Source organism: Rhineura floridana, chromosome 3 (genome assembly GCF_030035675.1).
Source record: "Rhineura floridana isolate rRhiFlo1 chromosome 3, rRhiFlo1.hap2, whole genome shotgun sequence".
Taxonomy (NCBI): domain Eukaryota; kingdom Metazoa; phylum Chordata; class Lepidosauria; order Squamata; family Rhineuridae; genus Rhineura; species Rhineura floridana.
This window is the reverse complement of record NC_084482.1, coordinates 205,967,111-205,994,222: the sequence shown is the minus strand read 5'-3', so window position 1 is coordinate 205,994,222 and position 27,112 is coordinate 205,967,111. Positions and strand designations below refer to the sequence as shown.

The 27,112-nt window shown below is 46.1% G+C and overlaps 1 protein-coding gene across 4 annotated transcripts; it reads left to right on the top strand.

The window, feature by feature from the left end:
• The first annotated feature begins 224 nt into the window (after nt 1–224).
• On the top strand, nt 225–20,996 carry LOC133381299 (uncharacterized). Of its 4 annotated transcripts, XM_061620250.1 has the most exons (6): nt 759–886; nt 1,584–1,628; nt 13,733–14,699; nt 16,862–16,997; nt 19,704–20,462; nt 20,593–20,996. In XM_061620250.1, the coding sequence occupies exons 3-6, from the start codon at nt 13,932–13,934 to the stop codon at nt 20,979–20,981; spliced, it is 2,052 nt and encodes a 683-aa protein (XP_061476234.1). In that variant the 5' UTR covers nt 759–886; nt 1,584–1,628; nt 13,733–13,931; the 3' UTR covers nt 20,982–20,996. The 4 variants fall into 4 exon arrangements, with proteins under 4 accessions (XP_061476236.1, XP_061476234.1, XP_061476233.1 ...); XM_061620252.1 differs by lacking the exons at nt 759–886; nt 1,584–1,628 and adding an exon at nt 225–293; XM_061620249.1 differs by lacking the exon at nt 1,584–1,628.
• The last annotated feature ends 6,116 nt before the right edge of the window (nt 20,997–27,112 follow it).

Sequence of the window (27,112 nt, the reverse complement as noted above, 5' to 3'; positions counted from 1 at the left end):
GGCTTTCTTGGTAGTCACCAGAATTTAAATCTTCTGGTCCCAAGTGGCAACTTGGCAAGCATGTTTGTTATTATCAGCTTGATTAACCATAACCCCAAATGCAAAGCTCATAGTAAAGACCACAATCAGTTATCATACACATATAAAATAAATCCATTGCAGATTCCATTGTGTCAGTGCAAACTGCGTTGAAAAGAAACGTCATACACTTAGCTACAATCTCTAAACAGGGCCAGCTCTACTATTAGGCATAGTGAGGCAGTTGGCTCAGACAGCAGATGCTGCGGATGGGGGTGAGGTATTTAATTATTAATTTTCAAACTTTCCTGTTAACCCATGCCAGCGGATGGTTCAAAAAGAGACTGTTCCTTGCAAGTTATTTAGCTGCAAGGAGAATTATTGAAAAAGAAAATTTTAAATTCTTTGGACTGTTTTTATTGTCTTGTAATTTAGCGCCCTGGGATCCTTTTCAGAGGAAATCTGAGACTAATAATAATAATAATAATAATAAATTGGCCTGATCCACCTGCAGGGCTCTTCTTACATACTTCTTATTAATGACTTCTATAGACTCTGAGACGCCTGTTGTACAACCTGTCTACCTGTCTTCTTAATTTGACTGCTGGTTTCTTCCTCCCTCCGCCAAGTGAAGACAAGTTATTTTAGCAGGCAGCAATGCAAAAGGTGCAGCCTCTCCCGCAGTATGGCGGCCTGCCAGCTGACTTTCTACTCTGAATGAAGCTTTTATTCTTAAGGCCCCCTCCTCCTCCTCCTTTCCCCGGCTTTGCAAACCTGACCCCTAAAGAAGCGCAGTTCCTTTTCCTCCTATGGCCGGGCGCCTTAACAGCCACATCATTCTTTTGTTCTCAGAAAACCCTGGAAGCAGGTAACTAGGGTTAGGTTGCAAAATGCGTGTGCGTGATTTTAAACTTGAGCGTGTGTGCTTCTTAGGAGCAACTATCCTGGAAGGGGAGAGCGCGCGGTATTTATTTATTTGTTTGAAAGCTCGTACTTTGTTTTCCAATGAAAGGCATTGTCTAGCTTTTTAAATCCCTCCCTTAAAACCCTCTCCTTCCGCCTACCGTATTTTTAAAAAACATTTGCGCCCTACCCACTGCTATTTAACCCTCTCTGATCCCCCATCCTTTTGCTTTGCAATCCCTTTCCGGCTTTTTTTTTTTAAGCCTGAGAGAAAATTATTATTATTATTATGCATCAGAGGATCCACACCTCCCCAGATCCTTTTCCCTTTGATGGTGATTGCTCTGTGTGGAGAGAGAAACGAAAAGCTCTCAAAAAGTCAATGTACCCATTCTGTTGCCGGCTGGCTATTACACTTCATTTTATTTAAAAGAAAAAAGCATAATTTTTTTTTTTTGGCCTCGCCTTACGAAAAGGTGCCGGATGGGTTAAACCGATAGAGGGCTGAGTGTCCCAGAGAGGACAAGAAACTTGAGCTTTGCAAGAGCCTCTTAATACCCGAGGCCCTTTTCTGAAAGGAGGAGACACACACACACACACATACAGACTGGATTTTAGAGTTACGTTTTTATTTGCTTTGCTTTTTTTTTTTTTGGTAACAGAAGCTGCAGATCCCCAGGAAAGAAATGCATTCAGGAAAACACACGGTGGGTAAAGCGTCAGGCAGGGTTGCAAACGGAAGGAAAGTTCAGCCCCTCCCTTCATCAAATAAAAGTAGCAGGAGAGAGGAAGGGGGGATATTGAAGAAGCGGGGCGGGGGGGGAGGTATTCTGACCCGCCCCCAGCCGGTGTGAACCGGAGAGAGGTTTTGTGTGGTTGATCCCTTTCTAAGCATGGCCTCTCTCTCGGCTAGGACAATGGCAAAACCTGCCCCTGGTCCCAGATCTGAGGACAAGTCAGAAAGAAAGAGAGATCACCCCCCCCACTTCTCTCCCCCCCCAAAAAAAAATCAGGGAAGAGATCCTGAGTCCTCCCCACGCCGTAAGGCTCTGCGGTCTAAGAAAGGAGTCGCTGCACCTTTTGTGTGCGTGCACGATAAGATCCTGAATTCTTGGATGGATCTGATCCAGAGCCACCTCTTCTGATTTCCCTTTGCACTTAGGCAGCCCGTGAAAGGGCTTGATTTATTTATTTATACCACGTCCCGAATTTAAAGCCCTTCTGTGTGTGCGTGTTTTTTTAAATGCTCTTTGCTGCTAGAAAGAAAAGAAAAGCTGTTGTTATGATTAGCTTACTAGTATGTTTCAAGGGTCAAGATTCTCCGTTAGCCCTTCCCTCTGTCTCTCTGATGGCGTTACAGTCCTATTTATGGCTACACAGATGTAAGCCCTACTGAATTGAATGGGCTTACTCTTGGGTAAGAGGGTATAGGACTGCCACCTTTAGGCAGAAGTAAACCTAAACTTCTCTCCAGCGCATGTAATACAGGCCTTATCTACTTGAAAGTAAACAAATTTGAGTTCAGTGGGATTTGACTCCCAGGTAAGTGTATATACAGGATGGAAGCCTTCCTTGTTTTTTTCTAGGCACCAAAAACGCAGGGTTTAAAAAAAAAAAAAAAAACTAGGGGCTGCAACGTTCAGTCAATTTCAGTCTGTTAGATAAGTTTTTTAAAAGTTAACTATTTCAATATCGCTTTTTTATTTACTTATTAAAACATTTACATCAAAACGGAAGGAGAGGATTAGAACAGCAGGCAGAAGCTATATATGCCAGATCTCAAAGCAAAGTATACTTTTTTTTTTTGGCTGGTCAAAACTATTTTAATTCACATGCACAAGAACAGTGATTTAACAGATGGATTGATTAACTTTGAGTGATTATTTGGCCAAGATTTATTTTAATCTGTTGGTAGCAGTCCTAATATTAGTGTGTTGCGGTGAGCTCACTTCCCCTCCCCACCGATCCCCCACCCCGCCACATCTCTACAAAGAAATAAGAAGAGTCTTGCAGCTAGATCAGGCCAGTGGCCCATCTAGTCCAGCAGCCTCTTCTCAGAGTGGTCAACCAGATGCCCTGATGGGATGCTCTCATGCGGGACCTGTTTTTTGTTTCTGGAAGGGATGCATAAGAGCCAGGCTATAATCCAGGGCTTCTTTTCAGCTCAAGGGCCATGTTCTGGGAAACCTTCCAGGGGCCACATGCCAGTGGTGGGCCAGGCCAGAGGCAAAAGTGGGCAGAGCGACCAATATAAATATTACATTTGTACAGGAGGTTCCTTTTGTACGTGCTCATACACCTCTCCCTGTCTTCCATTCAATTGAGAAGCATTGCCAGAGTGCAAGCATTATCAGAGATGCATTCTATCCAGGCAAAAACACCTGAGGAGGGTGCAAAATGGGCTTGGGGAGAGTTCTGAGGGCCAGGTAGAGAGGACTGGAGGGCCACATGCGGCCCCCAGTCCTTTCTAATGCCTTCATGCACAAATGGTCGTAGTACAAAGAGAGGACCATCTGCTGATCTTTGAGACCACAGCGGGCACAGGCAGAATGGTAGAGCAACTCCCTTACGAGGAAATATTACAAGGAATTCCCTCCCTTTAAATATTAGACAGGCGCCATCTCTGTTATCTTTTCCACTTTCAACAAGCCTTTTAAGTAGAGACCTTATACCTGTCTGCGTCTGTGTTGGAATTGCTTTCGAATACGTTTTTAAAGCTTGTTTTTAAAGATGTTTTGTCTTAATATAAAGTCTGTTTTTATGATGTTTTAGAGTGTTTTTAAGTCTTTTTGTTTGCCGCCCTGAGCTCCTACTGGGAGGAAAGGTGGGGTGTAAATTTAATAATAAAATAAATAAATAAAACATTTGGACCTTTTTAGTTTAGAACAGGAGGGATACTCAGCAACTGGTAGAGTTGCTTATACATGACAGAGGTGTATAAGATTATGCATCACGTGGAGAAAGCGGACAGAGAGAAGTTTTTCTCCCTCTCTGCTAATCCTAGAACTCATGAACATCCAGTGAAGCTGAACGTTGAAAGATTCAGGACAGACAAAAGAAAGGACTTCTTCACAAAGTGCATAGTTATACTATGGCGCTCTCACCCATGAGAAGTAGTGATGGCCACCCACTTGGATGGCTTTAAAAGAGGATTAGATGAATTCAGGGAGAAGGCTATCAAAGGCTACTAGCCACAATGGCTATGTTCTTCTTCTAGTGTTGGAGGCAGTATATATGCCCCTGGATGCCCGTTGCTGGGAATCACAAGTGAGGAGAGCAGAGCTGTTGTGCTCATGTCTTGCTTGCCGGCTTCCCATTGGGGCATCTATTTGACCACTGTGAGCACAGGATGCTGGACTAGATGGACCATTGGCCTTTTCCATTAGGGCTCATCTTTTGTTGTTCTTATGATGCTGTAACATTCTATGCGGAAAGCAACTTTAAAAATCTGCAGCAAGGTAACCCATACATAGCTGCAAATCTTAAAACACACTTGCTGGGAGGTAAGCCCCACAAAGCACGGCTTGCCTTGCTTCAGAGTAAACACACTGGATTCTGCTGTGCATTTGACAGATTTGCCTTGTCCATCCTTGCCTGTGTTCTCTGTTAGCTACTGGAAGGGAAGAGTGGTGCTGTTACTCCCAGAAGGAGCTCAAGGTGACAAACAAAAATACTAAAAGCACTTTAAAACATCTTAAAAACAAAAGACTTTAAAACATATTAAAACAAAACATCTTAAAAACGCATTTAAAAAACAACTTTAAAAGCTGTGTTGGAATTGCTTTTTTAATGTTTTTAAACCTATTTTAAAGAAAGATGTTTTTACAGCTTTTTCTTTAAAAAGATATTTGTTTTAGTATGTTTTTAAGGATGTTTTGTAGTAATATATTTTAAAGTCTGTTTTTATGATGTTTTAAAGTGTTTTTAGTGCTTTCGTTTGCCACCCTGGGCTCCTGCTGGGAGGAAGGACAGGATATATTTATTTATGTATTTATTTATTACATTTGTATACCGCCCCATAGCCGAAGCTTTCTGGGCGGTTTACCACAACTAAAAAATTAAAAACAAATATATAAATTTAAAAACACATTTTTTAAAAAAGCAATTTAAAAACACATGCTAAATAAATAAATAAAAGCAATTCCAGCATGGACGCAGACTTATTGAAAGGTCTTCAATACGTGCCAAAAAGATAACAGAGATGGCGCCTGTCTAATATTTAAAAGGAGGGAATTCCAAGGGATAGGTGCCACTACACTAAAGGTCCACTTCCTGTGTTATGTGGAAAGGACCTCCTGATAAGATGGTACCTGCAGGAGGCTCTCACCTGCACAGTGCAGTGATTGACTGGGTATGTGAGGCCATGAGGACTGGAATCTTCCTTTATCTTTAAAGGAAGGGCCACAGCTCAGTGGTAGAGCACCTACCTTCCATGCCAAAGATCCCAAGTTCAATCCTTCTCAGTGGTGGCCCCCAAACTATGGAATAGTCTCCCCGAGGAGGTTCGCCTGGTGCCGACACTATCATCCTTTCGGTGCCAGGTTAAAACCTTTCTCTACTCCGAGGCATTTTAATTTTTTGTTAATGATTGTAATGTTTGTAATTTGATTTTAGCCTTTGCTGTTTTTAGATTGTGAAATTTGATTTTAGACTGATGTTTTTGTATTATATTGTATTTTATTGTATCTATGTTCACCACCCAGAGAGCTATTGCTAGTCGGGCGGTATATAAGTTTTAAAAATAAAATAAATAAATAAATAAATCCCCCCAGCATCTTCAGTTACGGCTTGAGGCAACCCCTATGTGAAACCTGAAGAGCTGCTGCCGGTGGGTGTAGATGATACCATGGGCTAGATGGACCAATGATTTGCCTCAGAATAAGGCAGCTTCCTATGTACTGCTTGAAATTATACTATTCTAGTTGACAAAATTCCGCCACAACACTGCTCGCACAGTTTCAAGCCTTATCTATATGCAGACTTATGGGCAAGAAACTTAGGTTTTAAAATGGAACATAAGAACATAAATAGAGCCTGCTGGATCAGGCCAGTGGCCCATCTAGTCCAGCATCCTGTTCTCACAGTGGCCAACCAGGTGCCTGGGGGAAGCCCGCAAGCAGGACCCGACTGCAAGAACACTCTCCCCTCCTGAGCCTTCCAGCAACTGGTTTTCAGAAGCATGCTGCCTCTGACTAGGGTGGCACAGCACAGCCATCATGGCTAGTAGCCATTGATAGCCCTGTCCTCCATGAATTTGTCTAATCTTCTTTTAAAGCCGTCCAAGCTGGTGGCCATTACTGCATCTTGTGGGAGCAAATTCCATAGTTTAACTATGCGCTCAGTAAAGAAGTACTTCCTTTTGTCTGTCCTGAATCTTCCAACATTCAGCTTCTTTGAATGTCCACGAGTTCTAGTATTATGAGAGAGGGAGAAGAACTTTTCTCTATCCACTTTCTCAATGCCATGCATAATTTTATACACTTCTATCATGTCTCCTCTGACCCGCCTTTTCTCTAAACTAAAAAGCCCCAAATGCTGCAACCTTTCCTCGTAAGGGAGTCGCTCCATCCCCTTGATCATTCTGGTTGCCCTCTTCTGAACCTTTTCCAACTCTATAATATCCTTTTTGAGATGAGGCGACCAGAACTGTACACAGTATTCCAAATGCGGCCGCACCATAGATTTATACAATGGCATTATGATATCGGCTGTTTTATTTTCAATACCTTTCCTAATTATCGCTAGCATGGAATTTGCCTTTTTCACAGCTGCCGCACACTGGGTCAACATTTTCATCGTGCTGTCCACTACAACCCCGAGGTCTCTCTCCTGGTCGGTCACCGCCAGTTCAGACCCCATGAGCGTATATGTGAAATTAAGATTTTTGGCTCCAATATGCATAATTTTACACTTGTTTATATTGAATTGCATTTGCCATTTTTCTGCCCATTCACTCAGTTTGGAGAGGTCTTTTTGGAGCTCTTCGCAATCCCTTTTTGTTTTAACAACCCTGAACAATTTAGTGTCGTCAGCAAACTTGGCCACTTCACTGCTCACTCCTAATTTTAGGTCATTAATGAACAAGTTGAAAAGTACAGGTCCCAATACTGATCCTTGAGGGACTCCACTTTCTACAGCCCTCCATTGGGAGAACTGTCCGTTTATTCCTACTCTCTGCTTTCTGCTTCTTAACCAATTTCTTATCCACAAGAGGACCTCTCCTCTTATTCCATGACTGCTAAGCTTCCTCAGAAGCCTTTGGTGAGGTACCTTGTCAAACGCTTTTTGAAAGTCTAAGTACACTATGTCCACTGGATCACCTCTATCTATATGCTTGTTGACACTCTCAAAGAATTCTAATAGGTTACTGAGACAGGACTTTCCCTTGCAGAAGCCATGCTGGCTCTGCTTCAGCAAGGCTTGTTCTTCTATGTGCTTAGTTAATCTAGCTTTAATAATACTTTCTACCAGTTTTCCAGGGACAGAAGTTAAGCTAACTGGCCTGTAATTTCCGGGATCCCCTCTGGATCCCTTTTTGAAGATTGGCGTTACATTCGCCGCTTTCCAGTCCTCAGGCACGGAGGAGGACCCAAGGGACAAGTTACATATTTTAGTTAGCAGATCAGCAATTTCACCTTTGAGTTCTTTGAGAACTCTCGGGTGGATGCCATCCGGGCCTGGTGATTTGTCAGTTTTTATATTGTCCATTAAGCTTAGAACTTCCTCTCTCGTTACCACTATTTGTCTCAGTTCCTCAGAATCCCTTCCTGCAAATGTTAGTTCAGGTTCAGGGATCTGCCCTATATCTTCCACTGTGAAGACAGATGCAAAGAATTCATTTAGCTTCTCTGCAATCTCCTTATCGTTCTTTAGCACACCTTTGACTCCCTTATCATCCAAGGGTCCAATTGTCTCCCTAGATGGTCTCCTGCTTTGAATGTATTTATAGAATTTTTTGTTGTTGGTTTTTATGTTCTTAGCAATGTGCTCCTCAAATTCTTTTTTAGCATCCCTTATTGTCTTCTTGCATTTCTTTTGCCAGAGTTTGTGTTCTTTTTTATTTTCTTCATTTGGACAAGACTTCCATTTTTTGAAGGAAGACTTTTTGCCTCTAAGAGCTTCCTTGACTTTGCTCGTTAACCATGCTGGCATCTTCTTGGCCTTGGCGGTACCTTTTCTGATCTGCGGTATGCACTCCAGTTGAGCTTCTAATATAGTGTTTTTAAACAACTTCCAAGCATTTTCGAGTGATGTGACCCTCTGGACTTTGTTTTTCAGCTTTCTTTTTACCAATCCCCTCATTTTTGTGAAGTTTCCTCTTTTGAAGTCAAATGTGACCGTGTTGGATTTTCTTGGCAATTGGCCAGTTACATGTATGTTTAATTTAATAGCACTGTGGTCACTGCTCCCAATCGGTTCAACAACACTTACATCTTGCACCAGGTCCCGGTCCCCACTGAGGATTAAGTCCAGGGTAGCCGTCCCTCTGGTCAGTTCCATGACCAACTGATCTAGGGAATAGTCATTTAGAATATCTAGAAACTTTGCTTCTTTGTCATGACTGGAACACATATGCAGCCAGTCTATGTCCGGGTAGTTGAAGTCACCCATTACTACCACATTTCCTAGTTTGGATGCTTCCTCAATTTCATATCTCACCTCAAGGTCTCCCTGAGCATTTTGATCAGGGGGACGATAGATCGTTCCCAGTATTAAGTCCCTCCTGGGGCATGGTATCACCACCCACAATGATTCTGTGGAGGAGTCTGCCTCTTTTGGGGTTTCGAGCTTGCTGGATTCAATGCCTTCTTTCACATATAGAGCGACTCTGCCACCAATACGTCCTTCCCTGTCCTTCCGATATAGTTTATATCCAGGGATAACCGTATCCCACTGGTTTTCTCCATTCCACCAGGTCTCCGTTATGCTCACTATATCAATGCTCTCCTCTAAGACCAAGCACTCCAGTTCTCCCATCTTGGTTCGCAGGCTCCTAGCATTAGCGTACAGGCACTTGTAAGCAGTGTCTCTCTTCAAGTGTCTTGTGGTTAGGCCTGTGGTAATTTTGCTCTTCTGAATTTATATCCTGTGCCCCTGCTCTCACAATGCCTACTTCTAGGCCTACCCCTTTTAAAATTTCATCATTTCTTTGGTTTTTATCCCAGGGGGGAGGTTTATTCCGAACCGGACCTTTCTCAGCTCCTGTCGGGTTTCCCCCCTCAGTCAGTTTAAAAGCTGCTCTGCCACCTTTTTAATTTTAAGTGCCAGCAGTCTGGTTCCATTCTGGTTCAAGTGGAGCCCGTCCCTTTTGTACAGGCCCGGCTTGTCCCCAAAAGTTCCCCAGTGCCTAACAAATCCAAACCCTTCCACCCGACACCATCGTCTCATCCACGCATTGAGACTGCGAAGCTGGGCCTGTCTGGCTGGTCCTGCGCGTGGAACCGGTAGCATTTCAGAGAAAGCCACCTTGGAGGTCCTGGCTTTCAGCATCCTACCTAGCAACCTAAATTTTGCTTCCAGGACCTCACGGCTGCATTTCCCCATGTCGTTGGTGCCAACGTGCACCACGACCACTGACTCCTTCCCAGCACTGTCTACCAAACTATCTAAACGACGGGCGATATCCGCAACCTTCGCACCAGGCAGGCAAAACACCTTGCGGTCTACACGCCCATCACACACCCCACTGTCTATGTTCCTAATGATCGAATCACCCACTACAAGGATCCCTCCAGCCCCTGGAGATATATCCTCGGCACGAGAGGATAGCTGTTCATCCCCCAAGGAATGGGTCCCTTCTAAGGGATCGTTTCCCTCTTCCTCAGCTGGATGCTCTCCTTCCCCGAGACCATCGTTCTCCATGATAGCAGAAGAGCTATCATCGTTGGAGTGGGACACAGCTATAACGTCCCTGAAGGCCTCCTCCACACACCTCTCTGCCTCTCTCAGCTTTTCCAGGTCCGCCACCTTGGCCTCAAGGAAATGAAGTCGTTCCCGGAGAGCCAGGAGCTCATTGCACCGAGAGCATACCCACGACTTCTGTCCAACAGGCAGATAGTCGTACATGCTGCAGGCGGTGCAAAACACTGGAAAGCCCCCACACCCCTGCTGGCTTCTTACCTGCATAGTTTTGTTTAAGGTTTATTACATCAATGGGTTGGAGACTGCGGTTTAGTTGAGGTCAGGGAACAGACGGGCAGAGTGGGGGGCCCTGGCCTCCTCGCCCTGCTGCCGAACTCGCCCTGCTGCCGAACTCGCCCTGCTGCCGAACTCGCCTTGACGCTTTGTCAGCTGGAGCTCCCTCTAGCTCGTGGAGCAGGCTCCCTCGCTAGGGTGCTCTGACTTTATATGTGTGGCTGGTTCCTCCCAGCTACTGCTGCCAGCCAATGATGTGTTACTTGAGGCTGATGGCTATCAGCTGGGGCTTAACTCTTTAGGATTCTCTCAGGCTTCCTTCCTGAGCGAGGGGCGGGGCTGTTTAAGCTTTTGGCTGCTTTTAATCTCAGCAAGGGGCTGCGCCTTCCAGGCAAGTCTTTTGTGTTTGTTGTTTTCCCACCTAGAACAGCCTGACCTTTCTTTAACCTAGGGAAACAGAGCTTGTGGTTGTGTTTCAGGAAGGCTGAAGCTGCCCTTTTTAGCAAGGACTGAGCTGACTCTCTCCCTGTATGTATCGGTGGAGTTTCCTTTTCCCCCTTCTCTCCGGCTGGAATTTAGCCTTGTTTACAGTGTCCCCTGAAGCTTTCCTGCTAGGGTGGTGTTGAAAACTAGCTTTCTCTGGGCTTCCTTCTCCTAGGATCTGTCTCCTAAGATATAGGTTCTTTCAGGATTTGGCTCCTAGCTCAGGGTGACCTTGGAGATTCTTGAGATTCTTGGGATGTTGTGTTGGTGAAGTGCAGAATTTATACAGGCCTGACAGAGCAATGCTATAATCTCATTATGATATGTGTTCAGCCCGAGAGGAGAGGAGAAGGTAGAATCTGGGGAAATAGAAAGTACAACAAAATGTAAAAAAAAATGACAAGACGTATCCTTAGCAAACTGCCACCCACCTCACCAGTGAGGGGCTGTATTGGTGATGATGCCCACAAGCCCTTCCCAGAAGCAGCCAATGAACTCATGATGGGAGACACACACCCTGCATCACCACACCCACTAAACAAAATCTGTCTGCTCCATTTGCTCAACCTGCAAAGGTTGCAGACACTCCTTCCAGGGAAGGAGCTCAAGTCCCCTTATAATGATATTATTTATTAATTGTTGTATGGCCTTTTTGTGTGTGTCTCAGAGTGATTTGCAAGGCATCCCAAAAAACCCAGCTAAAAAATAGTTTTAAACACAGTACAAAAACAACACAGAACTACGGCAGAGGCCTTTTCATCCAACTGGAAAAGCATGCCAAAGCAAACATGTCTTCATTTGCTCCCAGAAAGTGCACAGTGACACTGTGCCACAGTACGGGGGCAGCTGCACTGAAGGCCCTGCTCCAAGTGACTGTGGAGTTACTTATATTCACATTCTCAGCACCTGCTTAAAACTTTTATGTTTAGGCAAGCCTTTCCAGACACATAAGATGTCGATCTGTTTTAATCTTTTTAGTCAGTAGCTGTTTTAATTGTTTTAAATATGTTTTTAATTATTTGTTTTTAACTTGCTTTATTCATAATTTTAATGTTTTTTGCAAACCGCTTAGAGTTTCTTTATATTCAAGCGGAATGCACACTTTGTTAAAATGAAATAATAAAAATTCCTCACCAGCACTGGGTTGGATTGAATGAAATTTTATGCAGAGGAAACCCATTGAAACCAATGGACCTGAATTAGTCATAGCCATTAACTTCAATGGGTCTACTCTGAGTAAAACATCAACTTGAACACAGCCCCCCGTTTTTGAGGGCTGTACACGCACACAGATAGGAAGGAAAGGGAAGTCACACAAATGTAGCATGCACATGGCTCTCTGAGCAGGATGCCCTCCTGGGATCTGCAACAATACCTAAAAGTCCTGAAGGTGTTAAAAGATCATCTCGCCCCTTACATGCCCAACCAGGTGGGGTGCTCTGCAGGTGCCATCTCATCAGTAGGTCCGTTCCACACAATGTAGGAGGTTTTGTAGAGCTTATGCATCTAGTGTCATTGGTATCATGCCCTTGTCTGTCTTGTCATTTATTGTCTTCTCTGCAAGCAGCCTTCTGACTGTTTCTCAGGACAAGGGACCTGTCTCTTTTTGCTTATGCCGTTTTACCTAATAGATCATCTCACCCCTTATAGACCCCATCTTCACCATATATTTAAATCATGCTGCTTTAAACAGCCATGGCTTCCCCCACCCCAACCAAAGAATCCTGGGAACTGTAGTTTGTCAAGGGTGCAAAGAGCTGTTAGGAGACCCCTCTTCCCCTCACAGCGCTACCATTCCCAGAGTTGCCTGGGAAGAGGGATTGACTGTTAAACCATTGCAGGAATTGTAGCATTGGTGAGGGGAAGAGGGGTCTCCTAACAATTCTCAGTACCCTTCAGAAACTACAGTTTCCAGGATTCTTTGCAGGGAAATAATGACTGTTTAAAGTGGTATGTTTCTGCTTTAAAATGTATAGTGCAGAGAGGGCCATATTCTGTCCTCTTCAAGAGGGGGCCACTTGTAGACGCCACCTGATCAGGAAGTTTGTTTTGCACAGTGTAGTAACAGGGTCTTTAGTGTGATGGCACCTACCCTTTGGACCTCCCTCCCGTTACTTATTAGGCAGGCACTTTATTTTTAATGTTGATGTTTATATTGTGAAACCTCTTCAAGATATTTTAGGAGAAGCGCAATTCATAAAAGGAATCAAAGAAAAAAAATGAATAAGAGCAGCCAGAGATGTGGTGTACTGCAATTAGAGATGTGAAGGCCTGGAAAAAAACAGAAAAATTTAGGGGGAAAGAAACAGGTAAAAAGCATTTAAAAAAAAATTCTGTTTTTTTCCTCCACATCTCTAGCTGGAAAAAGGCAGAGGGCTGGGAAATATGAGGGGAGCATCCCCTCACCTGTTGCATGCCTGTCCAAAAAAATAGAAAAAGAAAAATATTCACATGGGGTGGAGGGAGAGAAGGCACTCCTAGGGCTCAAACACACACTGCAGACCCCACAGTTCTGGTCCAACGTCCTTCATCCTTGGGTCCCCAGATGTTGGGCTTCCAACTCCCACTCATGGGCTATAGCATACTGCAGGGATGAACCTGCTGTGTGCCCCCAGGACCACATTCACACCATACATTTATTCAACTATTATTCCACTTTAAACAGTCATCGCTTCCCCCAAAGAATCCTGGGAAGGGTGATTTGTGGAAGGTGCTGAGAGGTGCTGAGAGACCGCTATTCCCCTCACAGAGCTACAATTCCCCAAGTGGTATAACAGTCAGTTCTTCTTCCTAGAGCACTATGGGAGTTGTAGCTCTATGGGGGGAAACAGGGGTCTCCTTGCAACTCTCACAAACTACCTTTCCCAGGATTCTTTGGGGGAAGCCATGACTGTTTAAAGTGGAATAAGAGTAGAATAAATGTATGGTGTGAATATGGCCCAGATGTATTTTCGACTCCTAAGACCCGTCAGCCCCAGCCAGTGTGGCCCAGCAGTCAGGGATGATGGGATTTGGAGTCCCAGCAACGTCTTTACCGCAGCTTTGACTTTTCTGTCCCATGCTGAGTATGCATTTGTGTTTTCTTCTCCTGATGCCCATTCATTGAGATGGAAGGATCCCATGTCTGTTTTTAACTGAGGAGGATTTTTCTCCGTTAATTTTTGTCTTCCGCTCTCTTTTCTTCCCCCTTCAGGTAGAAGGCCCGGCCGACAAGCATTGATCCTGTGTGTTTGGAGGCTGTCTGTGCACTTCTGAGGCAAAGACGTCCCACCCCTTTGCAGCCTTTTCTACAGACTTCAGCACAGAGCAGAAGGCAGAAACCGGACACCTGTCCTCCATAGAAAAACACCCTGTATTAGCAGAGAGAAGGCCAGTGGTGAGGCTGTCCCAAAATGGCTGCGAAGCGGGGAGTGACGTCGAATCTTCATTTGCAGGGGGAGTTGGAACAGGTGGCTCGGCGGCGGAAGAAAATGGAGGAGGATGAGGAGGAACACGAGAACCCAGACCCGGAGGAAGGCTGGAGGGGGAAAGGTGAGGCCTCTCGCGGCCCTCGAGACAAAGACGAGAGGCTGCCCAGAGGCCGAGCAGCTCAACAGAAGACCCTCCTTAACACAACTCGTTCCCCTCGCTCAGGGTGGAGGAACCCACCAGCAACCCGCCCTGCTGAGTGGGAAGACAGACAGGGCTTTTCATCCTCTGTCGAGGGGCCGGCAGTGGCCCGCCAGTGGGCGAGGGGCGGACGAGCCGCTCGCCGCCCGACCAGCCTCTCCGGGGAAGGCCCAGAGGCCCACAACAGTCTGGACTCTGGGGAGATTGGCGAGTCTGGGATGGTGAAAGTGAAGGAGGAGGTCTTGGGCGACGACTCTGCCAGCATGGAGATGAAGCGCCAGCGCTTCCGCCAGTTCCGCTACCAGGAGGCCGAGGGGCCCCGGGAGGTGTGCAGCCAGCTCTGGTATCTTTGCCATCGGTGGCTGAAGCCCGAGAGACACACCAAGGAGCAGATCCTGGAGCTTCTGATCCTGGAGCAGTTCCTGGCCATCCTGCCGCCGGATATCCAGAGCTGGGTGAGAGAACACGAACCGGAGACCTGCTCTCAAGCGGCTGCCTTGGCCGAGGATTTCCTGCAGATGCAGCGAGAGGCTGAGAGGAGGGAACAGCAGGTGAGGGAGTGATTCATGTGGATAGATGAGGTGGGGAGAGCGAGAATGAGAGAGCAGGGAATGCTGGTGTTGGAGAGAGGCCAGGGTTCAAATCCCCACTCAGCCCTGAAACTCCCTGGGTGACCTTGGGCCAGTCACCATCTCTCAGCCTAACCTACCTTAGAGGTTGTTGTGAGGATAAAACGGAGATGGGGAAGAACCATGCATGCCACCTTGAGCTCCTTGGAGGAAAAGGTGGGGTATAAATGTAATGATAATAACTAAAATCATAAAATAAACTCGAAGAACGTAAGAAGAGCCCTGCTGGATTAGATCAAAAGGTTAGTCTAGTCCAGTGTCCTGTTAATACTGAGTCAGTCCTTTGGTCCACCCAGCTCAGCATTCTCTACACTGGCTGGCAGGAGCCCTCCAGGGTTTCAGATGAGGGATTATCTCCCAGCCCTACCCGGAGATGGCAGGGATTGAACCAGTGACCATCTGCATGTGAAGCAGGTGCTCTACCCACTGAACTATGGCCCTTTCCCAAAGAACTAGGAACATAGGAAACTGCCTTATACAGAGTCAGATCCATGGCCCATCTAGGTCAGTGTGGTCGATGCTGACTGGCAGCTGCTCTCCGTGTGTCTTATCCCAGCCCTACCTAGAGATGCCTGACATTTTACCTGAGACCTTCTGCGTGCAAAGCTGATGGCCGCTACTGAGGCACATGCAGCCCTTTCCCTCTGGGAAGCCCACAAACAGAGCATGTGTGCAATTCCAATGACCTTTACTTGCCGTTTGTTATTCAGAAGCGTTTGCTTCTGATCCTGGAGATAATATATTAGCCATTGTGCGCCAGTAGCTGCTGGTAGGCCCTGTCATGATTGGCCCACAGGGGTGGGGGTAGATAAAGATCTGGCCCACTGGGCCAAAAACGTTCTGCACCCTCAATTGGTTTTGTTAAATTTGTATACCGCTCACCTAAAAAGAATTTTCCTTAATAATAAAAATCGCATAAGATAATATAAAAATTCAGAACATTAAATGCAGTTCAGCAATCCAGTAAACTAAGAATGCAAAAGAATGAGAAGGTGGGGTTAAAATAAGAATGTTTTTGGCAAGTGTCTAATGCTGGGGTGGGTGGGTGGAATGACAGGGATGCAGGAAACTCCTTCAGAGGCCTGCTATGATGAGATTGCAAGGCACTTTGAGGGTAAGGTCATGCACGCTCACTCTGCATGAGATTCCAGTATTGATGCAAGTCCTGTGGAGGTATCCAGAGCACCATCTAGTTTGGTTATATGTGGGATCAGCTTTGGTTGATGCAGCCTGGACAACCAGGGGCAAAACTGGGCAGAGATTGCAGGATTGTATAGCACTCTCTTTCTCTGTGAGACCCCATCCCTTTGTCTATGACACCCAGTGTCATCTCTCTTTTTTCTCTGGCATCCCATTCTCTCTCTCTCTCTCTGTCTCTCTCTCTGACACCCCATCCCATCTCTTTCGCTCTAACACCCCATCCTCTGTCTTTTTCTGTAACGCCCCTTCCCATTTCCCTCTCACTTTCTCTCTGCCATATGCAATAAGGCTGAGGGCCACAGTTTTCCCACTCCAGCTGTAGCAGATTTCCCCCCTTTCCCCATAAACAATCCTATCTGAGCCAACATGGTACAGCATGAGAATGCTGGACTGCTAGAAGAGAGACTCAGGTTTTGAATCCCCATTCAGCCGTGAAGCTCACTGGTTGACCCTGGGCCATTCACCATCTCTCCTCCTAACCTACATCACAGGCTTGTTGTGTTGTTGATGGGAGGGATGTGTAACGCCATTTTAAGCTCAATGGAGGAAGGGTGGGATTTTTTTTAAAAGTAACCAGTGCATGAATTCTGATATTATTACTATTGCTATTATTATTTTTCCCCCTTCACCCAAAGATCCCAGGGTGAGTTACAACAATTTTAAATTACAGCATTAAAAACAATTAAGAACAACCTAAAATCACAAAATAGGTTGGATCCTACATCTCATGTGTCAAAGGCCAGTGTGAAGAGGTGATGCTCTTGGTTGAAGGGTCTGAATCCTACAGAGTATAAGGTTAAGTGGAGTTTCATCCTTACGTATTACCCTGACTTTCTGAGCCCTAAAATTTTGGGCTTGAACAGGATCTTTGGTGCTGTTTTCAGGTGCTCGGTCTGTTCGAGATGGACAATGCAGATTCTCCAGAAACTGAGGCTGAGCAGCCTCCGTCGGACTCTGGGCCGAAGCCTCTGTTCAAGGAAACCAAGCAAGAGGCTGATGAGGAAGAGGCCAGCAATTTGGGTAAGAATTTTCTTTTAGTTATCTGTTTGCTTATTAATTTGTTGAACCTGTTTTGGTTCTTAGGCTTGTTTCCCCCCTCCCAACTGAAATTCTGGGTGCCTGAGATTCAGGGGTATCCTCTCTGCTCGTCATATAAACCAGCGGAGAGTTTTATAGCCTACTGCAATCAGCAAGTGATGGTGTTGGGTTTTAAAGTTCTCCCAAAACATAATGTTTCTCCAGCTTTTCTTGAGATGTTATCCTCCAAAGTGTTTGCAGCTCCTTCCAATTTTGTATCATCCATGAATATGTCATCCACATATGTTGTCCGTTCCATGACTCGAGCCGTTAATAAAGGGATTAGGCAGGCCCACCTCCTGTACTAGCCATTGCAAAACTCCTTTGTTCTCCATCCTTGACACTTGGGTGGTCACCTGCTGGAAATGCTTTTTCCTACCTATGTGAAATCCTCATTCTGGAAACATGCCTTCAAGGTGGCTGAAATATTTTATTCAGTGCAGGCCATTGTTTCATCTTTAAACATCCGAGTGTGTGTGTGTGTGTGTGTTCCAAAGTATTTAAGATAGATAGTTATTTTGCAGCTGTTACCCTAGACCAGAAAGTGGCCTTAGGTTAATGACTGAGGGTTGTATCCAATATAGCAGTAATTAACTCATTTTGTCAGCACAAGGATCTGAAGCATTGTGGGGAAAACCCAGAAGAGATTTATGGTGTGTGTGGGGGTGAAGAGGAGGGAAAGTTCTGCTGTGCAATCTTAAATGCTTGTGCTGACGGAATGAGTTAGTTAGATACCTCCCTGAGTGCTTGCATTGCATATATCAAGTAGGATCTTCCTGCTGAATAAATCTCGGGCAATACGGCTAGGAACGATCTGTTCCTGCCTGCAACATTGCCCGTCAGACTCGATGGGTTAGTGTAAAGTGAGATTTGGTGTAAGTTTGGTGGCTGGCATAGGCCACTTAACAATTTTCTCAACGTGCCAGAGTTCTGTTGAAAAGGGCCAGCTGCTCTATCTTCCCAATCAACAGGCATGAGGAAACTTGGCCCTCCAGATGTTGTTAGTGTTTGTTATTTGTTAGATTTGTCTCCCGTCCTTTCTCCCATAGGAGCCCAGGGCGGCAAACATCAAAATATTTGAACAGTACAATTTAAAATAAAATGGATACACATTTTAAAACCATCTTAAAAGTGTTTAGAACAGGGGTTCCCAAAACTGTGCTCCATGGAGTGGTTCTGCAAGCTTCATCCAAGTGGTCTACGGCACGTCTGCCATAAATATTTAGAATGATTTTTATTGTCTTTTTTATTGCGTTTATTTCTTATATTTCTTTATTCTATTCCATAGAATTCAAATTGTGATACAATAAAATGCAACATATGAAACTAAATAAGTAATAAAACTACAATTAAAAACCATATAGGATCTAGCACATCACATTACATTTGCTACAACAGGCAGAAAAATAATTAACTGGTCCACCCTCAGCAATCTTTAGGTGGTCCATGCGGGACAAACGTTTGGGAACCCCTGACTCAGAACATCTAAAAATATTTAAAAGCAATTACATACCCTCAGGGTCATTACTTTCCAGGTTGCTGAACTACATCTTCCATCAGCTCCAGCAGGCATGGCAAATGGGAGTTGTAGTTCAGCAAAATCTAGAGGCCCAAAGGTTCCCCACACCCACCTTAAAAGGCTGTGTGATGTAGTTTTGCAAAATCTTGCAGTTGTTCCTGGCCATCTCCATCTTAAAAAGGGATATCAGGATAGATGGAGAAAAGGCTTTTCTCTGCCTGAGATTCTGGAGAACTGCTTCCTGACAGAGTAGACCAGCAGTAGCCAACGAGGTGCCCTCCAGATGTTGCTGGCGTGGAACTCCCACTGTCCCTGGCCATTGGTTGTGCTGGCTGGGTTTGATGGGTGTTGGAGACCCAAAAACAACTGGGGCATGAACTGTTTAGGGATGTAGAAATGATATCTGTCCTTCGAGATTATTTAGGTCAGAAGCAAGAGAGGGTGGAATTGTGGAAGAATGTTATGGCAGCTTTGGACTGCGTAAACACCATACATTTAAAGCATATTTAATGCATCTTTTCCCCGCAAAGAATCCTGGGAACAGTAGTTTGTTAGGGTGCTGGAAATGTACCTCTGTGAGAGGTAAACTACAATTCCTAGGATTCTTTGCAGAGGAGGATGTGCTTTAAATGTGTAGTGTGTAAATGGCAAACACCAAGTCAACTGTCTAGATGAAGGTTTTATATTTATTTTGAGAGAGAGAAGAGTTCCTAATCAGCAGGGCTGTGGAGTCGGTACGCCAAACCTTCAACTCTGACTCTGATTCCTCTGTTTTTCTACTGTCCAACTTCTACTCCTTCATAAATGGCAAATGTATATTAACTAGTAATAACAAATTTACTGTAGTAAAATGGTAGCACAAGGCATTTCATCACCACCACGTGAATCATCAGGCTAGATTGATAGAACATAAAATATATTTATTTGATTAAAATTTCTGAACAAGAAAACTTTCCAAAATTCCTATGAAAGTTTTTATTTTGAAGCCGGAGTCAGAGTTGGTACATTTCTACCGACTCCGACTCCACCCAAAATTGCTTCCGACTCCAACTCCACAGCCCTGCTAATCAGGTCCCCAGCTCCAAGTGTAATCAGGATCTCTCCCTCCCTCGCCCTCCTTGATCCTACAGGGACCCTTGGGCAGGTGGAACCACGGGCAGGTGGCCCCCTTCCCCTCTACCCAGAAGAGGGCAGCTCTGATGATGAGGGCCTCTTGGACCTTGTGTATGCCGCCAACCTCGAGATCCACAGTAGGCGACCACCCCGACGGACCCGCCTCATCCGGATGCGTACCCACGAGCTCCAGGTGTCCGACGAGGAATGCCTGACCCGCTTCCGACTGGACCGCCAGGCCATCCAGGATCTGTGCACTCTGCTGGCGCCATACCTGGACGGGGCCTCTGCGAGCCGCAGGCACATCCCCACCTTGCAGAAGGTCCTGATAGCGCTGCAGGTCCTTGGGACTGGTTCCTTCCAGCGGATGACGGGCGACAACCTGCGGGTGTCCCAGTCCTCCGTCAGCCGCTGCCTGGACGCCTTCCTGGAGGCCATGCTCCGCCACGTGCACGAGCACATCACCTTCCCCACCACCGACTCAGAACTTCGGCGCACCCGGGAAGCATTCTTCGACATTGCAGGCTTCCCAAATGTCATCGGGATTGTGGACTGCACTCATGTGCCCATCATAGCACCGGCAGATATGCCAGCACTCTACCGCAATTGCCATAACTTCCACAGCCTGAATGTGCAGGCCACCTGTGATGCGTCAGGGTGCTTTACTCATGTGTTGGCAAAGTTCCCTGGGAGTGTCCACGATGCCCGGATATTCCAGCTGTCCCAACTGCAGAGGCTTCTGGAGTCATGGCCTGAAGGGAAGGGATGGCTTTTGGGTGAGTGTTTTAGTGAAGTGTGTAGGGGAGCCCGTTCTGAGGTGTGGGGGCCACGTTGGCAGTTGGTCCTCCCATCAGACATCTGTGCCACTGTGCTTTTTATGCTCATAATGCACTGTCTTCTTCACAGGTGACTGTGGCTACCCCTTGCGTCCTTTTCTCATGACGCCGCATCCTGATGAAGGCCCAGAACCTGTGGCCCGTTACAACGCCACACATGAGACAACACGGATGGTGGTGGAGAGAGCCTTTGGGCAGCTGAAGATGAGGTTCCGGTGCCTCCACTCCACTGGGGGCCGCCTTATGCTCCGCCCAGAGAAGGTGGCCAAGGTGTTCGTGGTTTGCGCCATGCTGCACAACATGGCCCTGCGGCGTCAGTTGCCCATTATCAATGGTGGACAAGGGGTGGACACCGAGGTCCCCGTGTCTCCCTACCTGGAAACCGATGGCATTGTAGAGCAAGATCCTCGTGGGGTGGATGTTCGGGAGCAAATAATTAGCACTTATTTCTCACAATAAATTCAACTTTCAGTAGGTGGCTTGTGACTGGTTATGTGTCCTTCAGTGCCAGGAGCACATGTGAGGAAGGGCATGCCCTGCGCATGCTTATGCCATCGAAAGGCCTCCTCTCCCATCCTTAGATCCGGAGTATTGTTTCATTTCTCCACCTCCATACAGTTTCTTTTCGGGGTGGTGAAGAGTCTGACAGGTCACACAGTGCAATGGTGTGATCAGATTGGTTAGTAACTCTGACTTCATTTGTGGCAGCCATTTTGCGTTATGCCATGCCCCCACTACAGCCATTTTGTGACTGGTGCCCACAGCACTTTCTCAAAATTCCAAATGTGGCCACTGGCTTCAAAATGTTGGTGACCACTGGCTTTGGGAATTCCATGCCTTGCTTTGTAGGATGTAGCTGGGCTCACTTGTACGAGTTAGCTAGAGAGCTCTTTGCTCTGCAGACATCTTGCTGAAGAGCTCTTTTCTAATAATAATAATGTGACATTACTGAATGTCATTACTGGTGGATTTCTGAACACAGAATCATAGAATTGGAAGGGACCTCAAAAGTCATCTAGTTCAACCCCCTGGCAATGCAGGAAGTCCACTATACAGAATCATCAAATCTTGAATACGAGTGTAGTATTAGATGTTTTGAATAAAAGTTCTGGGCTCTCTGGCTCCCAGTAGTTAACTATAGCAATAAAACTGAAAGTTTTAAACAAACCAAAAAATCCCTGCTAAGACTGGATTTGTGCTAATGGATTATCTCTCAACCTCTGTGTCCCTCAAAACAGGACTATGAATTGGCTTCCCTTTCACCGGAGCTTTGTGCAACTACTACAACATCCCTAATAGGCAGCCTTTCCCATTGAAGTAAAGGGGGCATGTTATCGTGCAATAAACTAAACCTACCACTTTTTGTTAAAGGCCCTCTTTTAACTTTCTGCATTTTAAAATCAAGTTGGGAAATCTGTAATAAACAATATCTCCCCCTTATTTACAGTAAAACACTAGGTGGATGTCCGCATATGAAAACAAATTCAAATCCCGTCAGTATGGTAAAAGATCTCGTTTTCCAAAGACTTTTCATTTCCTCTTGGCCTGTTCAGCTTCCACTGCCCATGATTCAAACTGCTTGAGAGCAAGCCAGAATGAGGTTTGCAGGGAGGTGGGTGAGCTGCTTCTGCCTACAGCAGGTGTGGGGAACCTTTGGCTCTCCAGATGTTGCTGAACCACAACTTCCATCAGCCCCAGGAAGCATGGCCAATGGCCAACGATGATAGGAGTAGTTCAGCAACATCTGGAGTGCTAGACAGACTCCATAGTACAAGGCAGGCATGTTCCTAAAAGTTTAGGTTGTGTTTTGAAAACCAAGTTTAAGGGAGAATTCCACAACCACAAGAAGGTGTCATGGGATTGCATCTGTGCTTCTTTTCCGCGTCTTCCTCCACTGCTCGTTTTGGATAGAACCATGCCAAGATGCTGATATGCATAAGTGCACATATGCAACAGCATAAAGCAGGGATAGGGAACCTGCAGTGGCCCTCCAAATGTTGTTGGGCTCTAGCTCCCAACATCCATGTCCTCTGGCCAGGCTTGCTGGGAGGGAAGGGAGGACCACTTCCCTGTTGGAGGAGAACCAATGCTGTGGATCCTAAAGTCAGTGCTGGGGCCTAGTTCACCGGATTACCTGCATAGCAGAGAGATCTCCAGGTGTGGGGAACCTTTGGCTCTCCAGATGTTTGTAGAATTTTAGAATAGAGTTGGAAGGGGCCTAAAAGGCCATCGAGCCCAACCCCCTGCTCAATGCAGGAATCCAGTTTAAAGCATCCCTGACAGGTGGCTGTCTAGCTGTCTCTTGAACACCTCCAGTGTTGGAGAGCCTACCACCTCCCGAGGTCATCGGGACGATCTTTGGGATGATCGAGAAGAGATCCTGGCCCTCCTTTGTGTGGCATTCTTTCAAGTACTTGAAGAATGCTATCATACTAGCTCCCCTCAGTCTTTTCGAGGCTAAACAGGCCTAGTTCTTTCAGTCTCTCCTCACAGGGTTTCCCTTGATCATCCTTGTTGCCCTTCTCTGGACCTGTTCCAGTGTTGCTGAACTACGACTCCCATTGGCCTCAGCAAGCACAGCCAAGGGCCATGGATGTAGGGAGTTGTAGTTCATCAACATGTGGAGGGCCAAAGGTTCCACACACTTGGAGGTCCCTTTTGTGGCCTTGGTTCCACCACAGCATCAGGACTGCTGTCGTACCCAGCCTTGGAGGCTGGTCCATTTGGACCCACCAACCTCAGTCTGCCCTCAGCCAGACCTCACCTGCCTGCTGCCTTACTTCAAACCAGTCCAGGGGGTGGCCTTCGCTATCCATTTCCTCTCTTCAGTCTCAGTGTTCCCCCTTGTAGAACTCTGCAGGAAAGGAGAGGGTGGGGTGGGGTGAGGTAAAATGAGTTGGCTCTGCTTGCCATTGCAAATGCTGGGCTCCCTCCCTTCTACCCCACCAGTCCAATGGGCACCAGATGCCACTAGATTATCCATTCCACCTGTGTCTCCAGTGTGATTCAGCAGTTCGAGTGTTGGACTATGACCTAGGAGAGCACAATTCAAATCCCAGCTTGACCATGAAGCTCGCTGGGTGAGCTTGGGTCAGTCACTGCCTCTCTCAGCCTAACCTACCTCACAGGGTTGTTGTGAGGATAAAATGGGGAGGGGGAGAACTACATACGCTGCCTTGTAGGAAAGGCGGGATGTAAATGCAATCATCAATAGAATTAAAATAAGGGTTTGGAGAGGACCGTCCTTGATGGAGTGTCCCTGTGGATATAAAACCCTCTCTCCCTGGCCAATCACTCGATGGCTTACATTCTGGGAGATGGGTGAAGGGCAGCCGCCATGGAATTTCACAGCCTTCGCCAACCTGATGCTAAGCCCCTTCCTGTGCAAAAGGAATATTGAAGTGAGTGTTAAGAACGGATTGGGAACCTGTGGCCCTCTGGATGTTGGACTCCCAACTCCCATCAGCCCTGTCCTATTTATTTATTTATTTTGTTAAACTTCTGTCCCGCCCTTCCTCCCAGAAGGAGCCCAGGGCACCAAACAAAGGACAAAACGACTTAAAACATCTCAAAAAACCCTTGGAAGCATTTCAAAAACAAAACATTTTTAGAAACCTCTTTTAAAAAAACAGCTTGGAAAATCATCTTAAAAAGCAACCCCAGCACAGATGCAGACTGGGATAAGGTCTCTACTTAAAAGGCTTGTTGAAAGAGGAAGGACTTCCGTAGGCGCTGAAAAGATAACAGAGATAGTGCCTATCTAATATTTAAGGGGAGAAAATTCCAAAGTGTCAGTGTTGCAACACTAAAGGTTGGCTTCCCATGTTGTGTGGAACAGACCTCCTGATAAGATGGTACCTGCAGGAGGCCCTCACCTACAGTGTGCAGTGATCGACTGGATATATAAGAGGTAAGATGATCTTTCAGGTATCCTGGTCCCAAGCTGTACAGGGCTTTGTACATCGAAACCAGCACCTGGAACTTGGCCCAGCAGCCAAGAAGAGCCCTGAGCTAGATGAATCCATAGGTCTGACTCAATATAAAGCACCTTCCCATGTTTACAGTGTTTTATGTGGGCCCTGTGCAGTATTGAAATGCCGCACAGGCACACACAGGATTGTATTCAACTACTTTTTACTCAGAGTAGAGCCACTGAAATTAATGGACCACAGTTCTTCATGGCTACTCTCCTCTGAGGAGCATTGGCTACCACTCCAAGGATCTTGACACAGTTGTAAATATTTAAAAGTCACTGCAGAAAAAGCCGTTTTGATGGGTTTCAGGGCGCATCTGTCGCACAGAGAATCTGAAGGGATTAAAAAATGAAAATGGACTGCCTTCAAGTCGATTCCGACTTATGGCAACTCTGAATAGGGTTTCCATGGTAAGTGGCATTCAGAGGGGGTTTACCATTGCCTTCCTCAGGTTGAGAGTCAGTGACTGGCCCAAAGGCCTCTCCAGTACTCTGTACCAGATTTTGGAAGGGGGTGTTAACACCTTCTGTGTACTAGTACCTCTTGCTAAGCAGGCTCAAATGAGATCTGGAAACAGAAAAATTGAAGATTTGCAATTATGCAATGGCTCCCCTTCGGAAACGAGTGCAGGCAATTTGGAACGCCAAAGTCTAGAGAGGAATTTGGGTGAGATGTTCAGAAGTGTAGAACCATATGACTTGGAGGGATTCTGTAGGCCATTGACAGGCCAAACGATTGCCCAATGCAGGAAACCCAGAGGTAGAACATCCCCAACTGATGATGATGATTTCTTACCTGCCCTTCATCATAAGGTCCCAGGGCAGGTTACAGCAAGTGTTGCCCCCTTCTAAAACTATACAATAACAATGAATTTTTGATCAACGCAGACATTATGACTTTCATATCAAGCCAGCGTTTCTCTCATCTCCTCCCCACAAACACCAGCCTCATCTGCATGATACATATAAAACCAGTAGCATGACACTTTCAACAGGCATGGCTTCCCTCCAAAGGATCCTGGGAATTGTAGTTTGTTAAGGGTGCTGAGAGTTGTTAGGAGAGACCCCTATTCTCACAGAGCTACAATTCCTAGAGTGATTTAAACAACCCCTCTTCTCAGAGAGGGGGATAGAAAATGGTAATGGAAGAGTGACTGGAATCCTGAGCAGCAGCCTGCCATGCTGCAACATTTTGTTGCAGGTCCCTTTTGTACATATTAGTAAACAGTGGTGGCTGGTGCTCATTTGGGATTGGTGGGCAGAAGGTAGTAGGTGGAGCCAGAGCCAATGACAGGCAGAGACTACTAGTTCTAGGTTTATCTCTATCCTCTGCCTGGCTGAGTTCTACAAGGGGCAACACAGACTGAGGAGGAAGCTGACAGCCAGGGCCGCCTCCTGCGCTGACTGTAAAGCATGTGTGAGCTAGAGGAGGGCAGACTGAGGTTGGAAGGGCCGTAGCTCACTGGTAGAGTGAGCATGCAGAAGGCCCCAGGTTAAGTCCCTGGCATCTCTAGGCAGGGCTGGGAGACACCTCCCAGTCTGAAATCCTGTTCAGCCACTGCCAGTCAGTGTAGACAATACTGCTAGATGTCTAACTCAGCATAAAGCAGCTGCCAGTGTTGGTGGAACAGTGCCCCACTCTCTCTGATGGGCCAGCTGCCATTGCTGGCAGCAATCATTGCTCCTGCTATCAGAAGATCTTCTGCAGGTGCCGAAAAGCAACCAAAACGACACCTCCCGCACACGAATTTCAGCAGGCCCCACTTGTCCTTTATTAATTTATTTTGAAGTCTTCTGCTGCCTTTATCGCATTTCCCTCAAAAAAAAAAACCCCAGAACTCTGAGAGGCAGGAACTATGGTTTTCCCCATTTCACAGAATGGTAAAACTGAGGCTAAAAGAGACCAATCCCGCCCAAGGCAACACAAACCTATGGGAAAATGCAGTTTGAATGCAGCTCTCCCAGTGTAGCCCTCAAATCTTTTTATGTTTGCTCCACAGTCACCTCCATGGGCAAGACACTTGTTGGGCTGGCTATAAACATTTTGGACCAGTTTCTGCCTGAATGCAACAGCAGGAGAAGCACTTTTGCCTTCATGTGCTGTTTGTGGGCACATCCCCCCCCCCAAGAATCCTAGGAACTGTAGTTTACATCCTTAACAAACTACAGTTCTCAGGATTCTTTGGGAGATGGGAGCCGTGTGTTTTAAATGTATGGTATGTACACAGGTGGTGTTAAATTGGACCTTTGGTCTCACCCAGAAAAGTAGTTTTTATAAAGGATTGGTTAAATTTTCAGCATGTATCATATCAGTGGCCAATTACCATATGATAACAATGGAACATCCATGGTTGGGGCAGTATACCTCTGAATGTCAGACACTGGAAGAAACAAAAAGGATGGTGGAGTAGATAGGCCCTGTGTCTATTTCAGCAAGTCAGCTGTTGCATTGTTATTTGACCTACTGAAGAGACCATCTCCTCCCAATGGCCTTCATGTCCCATTTAAGATCAACCATCTTAAGATCAACTGGAAACAAAGCCCTGTGAAGGAGACACTGAAAGAACTGGGCATGTTTAGCATTGGGAAGAGAAGACTGAGGGGATATATGATAGTA

Bases quoted from the DNA above. Each gene is read 5' to 3' on its own strand.
- LOC133381299 (XM_061620252.1), top strand. From the start codon at position 13,932: ATGGCTGCGAAGCGGGGAGTGACGTCGAATCTTCATTTGCAGGGGGAG. The intron at 16,998-19,703 runs GTAAGAATTTTC...TTGATCCTACAG, and splicing joins GGAAGAGGCCAGCAATTTGG to GGACCCTTGGGCAGGTGGAA. The intron at 20,463-20,592 runs GTGAGTGTTTTA...TCTTCTTCACAG, and splicing joins AGGGAAGGGATGGCTTTTGG to GTGACTGTGGCTACCCCTTG.